This window comes from Lipotes vexillifer, unplaced genomic scaffold (assembly GCF_000442215.2).
Source record: "Lipotes vexillifer unplaced genomic scaffold, Lipotes_vexillifer_v1.1 scaffold822, whole genome shotgun sequence".
NCBI lineage: Eukaryota > Metazoa > Chordata > Mammalia > Artiodactyla > Lipotidae > Lipotes > Lipotes vexillifer.
In genome coordinates, this window is record NW_006770496.1 from 1,146,647 (window position 1) to 1,158,319 (window position 11,673).

Here is an 11,673-nt window from a genome sequence, read left to right on the forward strand (position 1 = left end):
AAGGTGCTCAATATGCATTTTTATTTCTATTATCTACTCTCTTAACCACCAAGATTATGTGTTCTTTGTTTTGAATAGTGTTACCTGATATTTATACTGAGTCTGTTTTCACATTAGAACCTGTTTTCTTAACTCTTACTCTAGGAAGTGTAATTGAATCTAGATCTTGAATTGAAGTGACTTGGTACAGATAAAATACACTGTCCTTGGAATTCTCAAGTGAATTAAAAGAGTGTAGAGACTATGAAGAAGTCTGTCCCAGTGCAGATTGTCTGCTTGTATTTGTACCTATGAGATCCATAATTTATGTAGCAAGTCCCTGTTGTTGAATATTAAATTGTTTTCAAGTTTTGGGAATTACAACCAAAACAGCAATTGGCATTGTTATGGTTGAGTTAATAATTATTTCTTGAGGAAGCATCCTAGAAAAGTAAAATCACTCAAAGGGAACACAAAATTTTAAGGCTTTTGGTACAGTCTGCCAAAAGTACCTCTGGAAAGTTGTACCAATTTATATTCTGAATAGGTGTGCATGGACATGAACTTTCTTCTTTAGAAGTCACGACCAAGAGTTAGGGTAGGAGTGTCTAGGGAGGACAAGAGTACGGTCAATGAACCTACCAAGTTATGATCCAACAGCTGCTGGAACTCATTCTCTTATTACTCTAGCTCTTGCTTACTTGGCTTTGGCCACTCACCTGTTTCTGGAACATACAAGGCATGCTTCGGCCTCAGGGCCTTTGCACTTGCTGTTTGAGAAATAGAATATTGCCTACCATATTGGTAAACAAAGAATCTAGCTACCACATTACAGCCACCCTGATTGTGAGCCCTGAGGGCACTCAGGAAGGAAACGAAGAACGCTTGCCATCTAGCAGTCATCAGACTGCAGCCAATCCCTATGGTGCAGCTTGAGGAAACTCTGGATGAGGAAACACTACTGGCCCCAGATAGCTGAGGTGCATATCAAAGGAATGATTTCAGTGAGCTCAGACTCTTGCATCTTCCCATGCATAGAAAAGCATTAAATTCTTTAACTTGAGGTAGCTAGTGTTCTTTTATTAACAGTAATCTTTGTTCTGACTTCCCGGTGTTGTTGCAAAAACTCCTATATATCCTGGCTCCCCACTTCCTCTTCAGAGCAGTTTGCTCAGGGTTATTCAGACTCTTGTCTTCCCATGCATAGAAAAGCATTAAATTCTTTAACTTGAGGTAGCTAGTGTTCTTTTATTAACAGTAATCTTTGTTCTGACTTCCCGGTGTTGTTGCAAAAACTCCTATATATCCTGGCTCCCCACTTCCTCTTCAGAGCAGTTTGCTCAGGGTTATTTAAGACGCCGCCTCAGGGCTTGAAGTCCTAAGAATGTCCAATGAATAAAACATAACTCTCAACTTTTAGGTTGTGCATTTTTTTTTCAGTCGACGTGTTCCCTTGGCCTGTGACATGATTCCTCCAGGTGTCCACATGGCTCACCTCCTCACTTCTCATAGGTCTCTACTCAGATGCTGTGTCTCACTGAAGCTTTCCCTGGTTTCCTTATTTAAGACTGCAGTCCTGCCCCTCCCACAGAGATATACTCACATGCTTCAGATTCTCCTTCCCTGATTCATTTCTGTCCATGTCTGATGCCACCTAACGTGTAGATTTGCTGCTGTATCCCCAGCACTGAGAACAGGGCTGGTACAGAGTAGGGCTCAGTAATTATTTGTTGAACGAGCTATTGAACAACTGCTTTGAAGATTTGCCTCTGCTGGTTAGCACTCATTATCGTCACACCAGGCTGTCTTCATCATCCTTGGCCAAAGGGACAGCGGTTCTGTTTTGTGTCATTTCCTTTACTTGTCAGCTCTGGTGAAGTTAGTTATTCATATAACTGCTGGTGCTGTTATGATTAACTGCCATTAGGCTGCCATTATGAACTCTGCTATCTCTGTCATCTTAGTCACGCCCAATGGCCACTGAGCTGGCGGGGTGGGGGGGGATAGTAACTGACAAGGCCCACTCTGGTTTGATAAAGAACCAAAGGCACATGTTTGATTAGCGTCTTCATACAGAGATCAATTTCTGGAAAAAGACTAAGAACCCAGTAGAAAAAAGGCAAAGTATTTGGACAGTTCACAGAAAAGTAGACATGGAACTTTGCATCTTTATATTCAACCTCTCTCACAATAAGAGAAATAGACATTGAAAGTACATTGAGTACTTCCCTGGTGGTGCAGTGGTTAAGAATCTGCCTGCCAATGCGGGGGACACAGGTTCAAGCCCTGGCCTGGGAAGATCCCACATGCTGTGGAGCAACTAAGCCCGCGCACCACAACTACTGAGCCTGCGCGCCGCAGCTACTGAAGCCTGCGCGCCTAGAGCCCATGCTCTGCAGCAAGAGAAGCCACCACAATGAGAAACCGGTGCACCGTAACGAAGAGTAGCCCCGGCTCGCTGCAACTAGAGAAAGCCTGCACACAGCAATGAAGACCCAACGCAGGCAAAAATAAATAAATAAATAAATTAATTAAATTAAATAAAAAGAAAGTACCTTGAGATACATTTTTTTCCAATGCATCAGGTGTGCAAAAGTTCAATCTGTTGGTGAGTCTGTGTGTAAAGAGGCAAGCCTCATCCATTGCTAAAGGGAGTATAGATTGGTACACCTCTCACTATGGAGATAATATTTGGAGATGGCTATCAAAATCTAAAACTGCCTATGCTCTTTGACCCAACAATTTTACTTCTGTGAATCTACTGTAAAAATATACTTGCACATGAGCAAAATGATATATGCATAAGATTTTTCACCAGAGGCTTGTTTATAACAGCCAAAGGTGAGAGATCACCCCGTGGCCCACGGCAGGGGACTGGTTCTTCAGATAAGATACTGGGAAGTTGCTGCATAGCACAGGGAGATCAGCTTGATGCTTTGTGATGACCTAGAGGAGTGGGTTAGGGAGGGTGGGAGGGAGGCTCAAGAGGGAGGGGATATGGGGATATACGTATACATATAACTGATTCACTTTGTTGTAGAGCAGAAACTAACATAACGTTGTAAAGCAATTACACTCCAGTAAAGATGTAAAAAAAAAAAAAGGCTGATAAACATAAAAAAAGAAATCAAATAAAATATTAAAAAAAAAGATACTTCCATACAAAGAACAGCTATGCAGCTGTAGAAGGAACCAGGACACAAAATTTGTATTAATATAGAAGGATTTAGAAGATGCATGAAATGAAAAAAACCAGGGTATAGAATGCTGCCTTTTGTGTAAAGAAAGTGGGGAATATAGTATTGCTTTTGCATTTGACTTACATACCTGAAGAAGTTCTGGAGCAATACATAAGAAACTAGTGAGAGTGGCTATAGCTGGAGGGGTGGGGCTAGAAGTGAATATTGGGTGGGTGTATCATTTCAGGAGGAGGGAGATTCTACACTGTCTTTACATGCACACACACACATGCACACACGTTCAAGTTTTGAATCACATGAGTGTTTTACCTGTTCAAAAATATTGTTTTTATTTATTTTGTTTTAATTTATTTATTTTATTTATTTACTTTTGGCTGCGTTAGGTCTTTGTTGCTGCACGCAGGCTTTCTCTAGTTGCAGCGAGCTCGGGCTCTAGAGCGCAGGCTCAGTAGCTGTGGAGCACGGGCTTAGTTGCTCTGCGGCATGTGGGATCTTCCCGGACCAGGGCTCGAACCCGTGTCCCCTGCATTGGCAGGCGGATTCTTAACCACTGAGCCACCAGGGAAGCCCCCCAAAATATTAAGTTAAAAAAGTTATCCTAAAAGAAACGAGTGAGTCTGGGAGAGAGAGGCAGCAGAGGATAATCTTACTTCCTTTGTGTAAGCAACACTATTCATTCCAGTGAGAATTCAAGGTCTGTTCTGAATGCTGTACTAGGCGCCACAATTAATTTTCTTCTCATCTTGTGAACTGGCCTTGGGGAGGGAGTGTGTGTGCATGTGTGTGAGCCTTGGGGCATTGCGCCTTCCTTATGATATCCTGGTTGCTATAGTGCGGAGGAGCTCTATTTGTGACGCACAGAAAACACTTTAAAGATATGCTGCTTCCTGGCCGTGACTTCCTGGACAATCTGTCCTTCCGAAGGCTGCTGAACACGAGGAGTTTGCATGCACTTCTGGGCAGAGTGAGCCAGGCTCATTCAGACCCGGGGCACCATTCAGAGTAGAAGGAGGCAGTAAGGGACGCCTTGCTTCCCACTGAGGCCTTGGGAGGCTGTTGCCTCTCCGGGGCCTCATCTCCAACTGCAGGGCATTGGCACCTTCCCCTCCTTTGCCTTTTCTCCTCTGGAGCCACCCGTGAATGGTGCAGTTGGCACCCTGTGTCTTCTGCACCCAGAGCCGTTTCTTTTGTACCAAAACCACCAGTGAAAACAGGAAGTGATAAAACAAAATTCGCCCTGCGTCTGCACTGAGCGACTTCTCTTTCTCTTTTTGTCATTCCTCATTAGGTATAGACACGTGCGGCCATCTACACTGTAGGATCCCACTTCCACCGGCTTTGGACATTCTGGGGATTTGCAATGCCACCACCTGCGGACATCGTCAAGGTGGCCATAGAATGGCCGGGTGCCTTACCCAAGCTCATGGAAATCGACCAGGTTAGTAATACTGGCAGTCGTTTAGGGGTTATTTTAGTTTCCCTTCTATTCTGAATTTACACAGACTTCAGATAGCTCTTTTTTCTCCCGTTCTCTCTCTGGCTGTGTTGAAAAATTGGTGCGATAATAATTGCAGTGTAGTTTGATTTCTGTACCACATGCAGTGGCGATGGATGGGGTTTTTATACTCATCCAACATCTACTTGGAGTGTGTCAATACAGGGTTTGTGTCTGAAGCTGTGAGGGAGGCAGGAGGGACAAGAGGACTAGACTCTGGGCAGTTGACACAGTGGAGGCCGTCACAGCCCTGCCTTGCAGAGACTCATGACTATGTGCTGATTGTTTTATCATAGACAACACAAATCTTAATTTTTGGAATCACTCTTCTCTTTGGTTTTTGCATAAGCAGCCAACAAGTATGTTGCTACTTTGTCATATTAATAGTTTGGTCATGCGTGGATGGATCTAGGGACTGTCATACAGAGTGAAGTAAGTCAGAAAGAGAAAAACAAATATCGTATATTAACGCGTATATGTGGAACCTAGAAAAATGGTACAGATGAACTGGTTTGCAGGGCAGAAATTGAGACACAGATGTAGAGAACAAACATATGGACACCAAGGGGGGGAAGTGGCGGGGTGGTGGTGGTGGTGGTGTGATGAATTGGGCGATTGGGATTGACATGTATACACCGATGTGTATAAAATGGATGACTAGTAAGAACCTGCTGTATGAAAAAAAATAGTTTGATCATGAAATTAGTGTAAGGGAATGGGTCTTGGATCCTAGTCGGTTGTAATTTTATTATTAGAGTAAAATGCACTCTGGGTCTAGTATATTGTCTGCTATGTAATAAGTACTCAGTACATTTTTACTGAATGAAAAAATGTCAAGAAGATTTTTTAAATGGTTTTCCCTATGCATCGTTTAGTTTGTGTACTGACAGTCTTATGATGTAACTCTCATTTACTATTGATTACAGGCTATCTCAGGAAGGTGGTTTTTGTCATTGTAAATGATTTAAAGGAAAAAAAATTGAGGCCTAGTGTATGCTTAAGGGTTTCATGAAGCATAGAGTATAGGATTCTAGATGGCTTTCTAGAATCTAATTTTCAAAATTAGGGTACCGTGGCAACTCCACTTTTTATGTTCTTGATATTATTTTATGATCTATACTTTTCTGATACTATTTTATGATCTATACTATTTTTCTGGTCAGATTTTATTATCTGACTGAAGACCACTGCAAGATTTACATGGTATTGTGTGGATCCAAAGGATTCATTAGAATAAATTATAAAGGTCAAATAAGAATTAGTTGAGTTTGAGCATGAATGTAAGAAAGGGTACATTTTTAGGTTTGTTTTCAAAAAAGGTGTCATCAGACCAGCATGTCATAGTCATTTTAACTGTTCTCTGAGGCAGATTTTGTTGACTTCAGAAGCAACCCATGAAAGTAGAGAAGCCCGCCCAGTAATTTTATATACATTTGTGTCAGACAACAGTTGTTTACCTTTTTTTCACATACTGTTCGAGAGAGGATATGTGTTGAATGTTACTTTAAAATATGGCTGGACTACTTGGTGAAGACTAAATGTTGTTAAAATTAGGTTTGTCTACAACCCAAGAGAACAATGGTTCAAAGAGGTAGAAGTTGGCCTCTCAAGTCCACATGGCAGTCCTGGGCTTGCATGATGCTCCAGTGTCATGGACCCAGGCCCCTTCTGTCTTGTTGCTTTGCCTTCTCCATAGGTGGGGCTGAGGACCAGTTGCTTGAGCATCACCTGAGAGCTCAGTAGATATGCAGAGTCTCAGACCCTACCCAGACCTCCTGACCCAGATGTGCATTTTAACAAGATCCCCAGGGGATTCCTTGTGTAGTTAAGTCTGAGAAATGCTGAGCTGGATACCAGGTACCCAAGCCCAAGGCCACATCAGAACCACCTGGGGCACTTGTTCAAATGTTCTCTGGGGCCCCAGCCCCAGAGATTCTAAGTCAGTGGTTTAGGTAGACTATTTCCTTTTGCTTCTGCCATGGCCCAGGGTGTTTGGAAACCTCTTCTTTAAGACAGTAGCTCTTGATACATACTCTTAGGGGCCTGTGGAGTCAGTTATCTCGTTCCTGCCTTTGGGGATGGCCTTTGCTGTATGTGTGTCTTAATAATTTTTTTTTAAATATTCTTTTTATTTTGGAACAAGTTTAAATTTATAGACGAATTATGAAGATTGTATAGAGAGTTTTTGTATACCCTTCACTCAGTTTCTCCTGATGCTAACATCTTAATATAACTGCGGTACATTTGCCAAAACTATGGTAGATTACTAGTAACTGAACTACAAAATTTATTAGGATTTCATCAGTTTTTCCACTAATGTCCTTCTGTTACAGGATCCAGTGCAGGAATACCAGCTGCCCTGTAATGTTTCATGTTTCCTTTGTCTTCTTCAGTCTTTGACAATTTCTAAGTCTTTCCCTTGTTTTTCATGGCCTGATAGTTTTGAAGAGTAACTTTACTTCAGTACAATTTCACACGCAGAAATGACAAGAATAGTACAAAGGAATTCCTGTCTGCCTTTTATCTCGATTCACTAATTATTAATATTTTGCTTCATTTGTTTTATTGTTTTTTCTCTCTCTAGTATACCTATCCCCTTTTGAACCATTTGAGTGTGACTTAGGAGCATCCTCTCCCTTTACCCCTAAATACTCAATGTGTCCTTCTTAAGAACAAAATCATTCTCTTACATAACCACAGTCTCTTTAAAGAAACCAGATAATTGAACATTAGTTCAACATTATCATCTAATTCAAAGCCCAAAGCCCATATTCAAATTTCATCAAGTATCCCAATAAGGTCCTTGATAGGTATTTTCCTCACAGTCTGACATCCCTCCAGGATCACGTATTACATTTATTGCCATGTCTGTCTGATCTTCATGGATCTAGAATGGTTCCTTAGTCTTCCTTCATCTTTTGTGACCTTGATAATATTGTAGAGTACAGGACAGCTGTTTTGTGGAATGTCCTTCAGTTTGGGTTTCTCCAGTGTTTCCTTCCAATTAGATTCAGGTTTTGCATTTTTGGCAGACAGGCAAGAGAGATGAAGTTGTGTCCTCTTCAGGGCTTCACATCAAGAGGCACATGAAGTTTCCTTGTCCCCTTCTTGGTGATGGTTCTACATTTATGCATGATAATATTGAGGTTCATAGAAGTTAGATGATTTCCTAGTCAGTGAGACCAGGACAGAAACCCAGGCCTCCTGTACTTTGAAGACTGAACTTTTAAACCGTTGGCTAAATTGTAGGGCTCCTGCTAATGCCATAGGGAGACCTCCACAAAGAGTTAGAGACCCAGTCCCTTTTTGCCCTGCAGCCGCTGAAGTTGGAGAGTGGCAGTTTTGGTATCAGGTGCTGTTTCTTTTTTCTTCTTAAGATTCATTATTTATTTATTTATTTATTTATTTATTTAATTTATTTTTGGCTGCTTCAGGTCTTAGTTGCAGCACGCAGGATCTTCGTTGAGGCATGCGGGATCTTTCGTTGCGGCGTGCGGGCTTCTCTCCAGTTGTGGCGTGTGGGTTTTCTCCCTCTAGTTGTGGCACACGGGTTCCAGAGTGCGTGGGCTCTGTAGTTGTGGCGCATGGGCTCCAGGGCACATGGGCTCTGTAGTTTGCGGCGCACAGGCTCTCTAGTTGAGGCACGTGAGCTCAGTAGTTGTGGCGCGCGGGCTTAGTTGCCCTGCAGCACATGGGATCTTAGTTCCCTGACCAGGGATCAAACCCGCGTCCCTTGCATTGGAAGGCAGATTCTTTACCACTGGGCCACCAGGGAGGTCCCCAGGTGCTGTTTCTTGATCCAGTTGGAAGTTGGCACAAGAATTGGAAATGTATTTGCACAAACAAGGAAGACTTGAGCAGTGATTATTTCTGGGGTTTTCTCCTAATCTTCTACCTTGTTCAATAAAGGTCACACCACCTGTTTCTCTCCCATTGCAGGTTACCTTTGCTCCATTGCTCTTAGCTACCATTTCACTAAAAGGAATTTCTGGAGGCTGGGTCAGGCATTGCTGCCCCATCTTCTCTCCAAACCTCCAGTACCCCTCCACTTGTCACACTGTGTTGTCCTTGTCAGTCAGCTTAAACCAGTGGTCCTCAACCTTGTGTGTGCCCAAGAGTCACCCGGGGAGTCATCCTTGTGTGTGTGAGAAACGCACATCCCCAGCTCAGCTGCAGAGACTGTGATTCTGCTGACCAGGGATGGGTCCTTAATCTGGTTTGTGATGAGCATTAGGTGAGTCCAAAGCAGGGCCTCCCACACTGCATCATGCAGGGGCTCGTGAGAAACAGCCATGAGCCCGAGTTACTCCATTTTTGAATACTGTTTCTCTAGTGCCTGGTGAACAACCTTCCTTAAGAAGTGAATATTTAATTAAGGAATAACCAGGAGTGGGAGCTTCCTGAGTGGGGATCAGTTCTGCTCAGCCAGGGCCCATGAGGTTCAAGGGGATGTCTGCTTGGAGTGGATTGATTTACCTTCTTTCTGAATTTTGAGGAGGCAATTCTGTGTTTGCACTCCACAGGAAAAGCCCCGAGGAGCTTCTCACAACTGGAGTTTGCTGTCATATGAGGCTCTCGAAAGAGCTGTCAGCTGGCTCTTTTGTTCATGGCGGCAGCCTCTGCTCCTGCCTTCACTGTTGTGAAGGCTTTCAACCTCAAGAGCCACTTGAGGCTGTAGGTGATGATTGTCTGGATACACAGAGCCAAAAAGGCTCCCCAGCCACTCTTGCTGTTAACTGAATATTTTTTGAACAGCATATTTCTTAGTCAAGAGTGTCAAAACCCTAGCGTTTTTTGTTTTTTTTTTGGCGGTACACGGGCCTCTCACTGTTGTGGCTTCTCCCGTTGCGGAGCACAGGCTCCGGACGCGCAGGCTCAGTGGCCATGGCTCACGGGCCCAGCCGCTCTGCAGCATGTGGGATCTTCCCGGACCGGGGCACGAACCCGTGTCCCCTGCATCGGCAGGCGGACTCTCAACCACTGCGCCACCAGGGAAGCCCCCGCTAGCGCTTTTGACACGAGGCATAATGCCGAGAGGCAGTGTGTCCTAACAGACACAGGACGGGCTCTGGGACATTTAAATCTGGGTGTGGGCCCTGGAGCCCCCCATTCTGTGAGAACCCAGTTAGCCTCTACGAGCCTTGGTATCTTGGCCTGGTCAAGTCGAGATAATAATTTCCCACTTCTTTGATGGTTGTGAAGATTAAAGAAAATATATGAAAAGAATATAGGACACTGCCAGCTCAGAGTAATTACTCAGTAAAGGCATTATTTCTGCTAGTTTAAGCAAGTCCTCATGAAACTAGAAAATTAGATGCTCTGATTTTTGTTTTTACTTGCCCTTCCATCATGCAGTTTCCCACCTTTCTCCTTCTTTATCTGCCTAGCTTTGTAAATGTCTAGAAGGAGAAAAAATTAAAGGGCAAGTGGGAGGGAGGCATCAGCTAGTAATAAAGGAACATGCTAACTGGATATGCAGCCAATTCATGCTATGGAATATTCACTGGCTCCCTAGTACTCCTCCACAATATTTTCTCCCATCTCTTGGCCACCCACCAATATTCTGGGAAGCAGCCCCTCTGTTCCTTGCACATGCTCTTTGGTCCTCCAGTCTCTCCTGCCTCTGTCCTTCCCCCACATGCCTTTCTTTACTGAAGCCAGAAAGCCACTGCTCCCATCCGTGCCTCAGAAGTTCTCTGCTATGTGTTTGCACACCTCCACAGACCACTCGATGCCTTTGTCTCCTGTCATGCTGTCTTGCTTTTCCACTGCCAGCAGAGGAGGGAAGATGTGTCCCTACTCTCTTCCTAAGGCATTCAGCCTGTCCCAACCCCCATCTCTTTTGCTCCACCTGTGTTTTGACTTGTCCTCTCCCCTTACCTGAGGCTTTGCCCATCATAATCCCCTTCATTTGATCTTTTCTCCTCTGCTTTCAACAGGAAGCTCTTCTATACCTACCTTGGAAAATCTTCCTCTTGACCTAGTAACTCTCTTGCTGGAGTATAATTTATTTTCTGTCTTTCAATTCCAAGCCGATCTAAGTGCTGTCAGTATATGTCATCCATGTTGCTTTGGGATCTACTTAATCTTAGTATGAATAACAATTTCCCTCCCTCTGGTGTTGCTGTCTTTGATGGCACCTATGCCCTCCCATTTGCTAAATGGAGTGGTCTTCACTCTGTCTTGGTGTCACTCGGTAAAGCTGCTCGTTCGTATCTTCTTGAAACTACCCCCCTCCCTTCATTAAGCTTCAGTTCTGAGATTCTCCCTCCTTGTCTGATTAGTCTTTGTGGGTTTCCTGCATGGTTCCGTGTCTTTCTCCTTCTTTCTAAATCAGTCACAACCTCAGTGCTTAGCCCTTTGGTCTGCGTGTTCACCAGTGACACTCGTTGGCTCAGATTCCATGTTCTTTCATGGCTTTAAGTGTAACTTCTCTCTGAATAATACCAACTCTGGTCACCGGCTTGTCCTACTTACTGGTCATCAGTTCATCACTCTGTTTAATGGATGCATTATTTCCCTCTATAAACATTTGGTTGCCTACAGAATACAAGCAAATGGTTGGTAAAACTGCTCATATGTGAACCTGAAGGAAGGGAGTCTGATAGGTGTTACCAACTTTTGGAAGTTATTTCATGGAGAATGGGGTTCACTAGATGAGTTATTTATGGCCTCAAGTGTACAAACTCCATCCTCTCCATACAACAAGATAGATCTCATCTCTAATCAAGAAAAGCCAGCATGGGCCATCTTGGCAGGCAAGGAGCCCTGATCATCTCTCTTACTTGTGCATCAAACACTTGGGCAGACTGCTATGCTGCAAGTTCAGGCCCAGAGAGGATGATGGGAGGAGATGCACGGTTTTCAATCTTAGTTCTGCAGATCCTTCTCAAATGGTTCAGGGGCGAGGGGTGTGTGCCATGGGCTTCCAGGCTCTCCATGCTCACTCCTGCCACAGCAGCTGCTATTGACCTCTTTTCATTTTTAGATGCTTTGGGG

General features: G+C 43.8%; 1 protein-coding gene across 4 annotated transcripts in view; it reads left to right on the forward strand.

Moving 5' to 3' along the window:
- The first annotated feature begins 4,460 nt into the window (after positions 1-4,460).
- The window catches only part of ELMO1 (engulfment and cell motility 1), a 462,642-nt gene continuing 455,429 nt past the window's right edge, over positions 4,461-11,673 (forward strand). For 3 of the 4 annotated variants that reach the window (XM_007446110.1, XM_007446113.1, XM_007446112.1), the window contains exon 1: positions 4,540-4,617. In XM_007446110.1, coding sequence (XP_007446172.1) covers positions 4,540-4,617 — 78 coding nt within the window. Of the gene's footprint in view, positions 4,618-11,673 lie in introns of all 4 variants that reach the window. The other variant, XM_007446111.1, reaches the window with a different exon arrangement.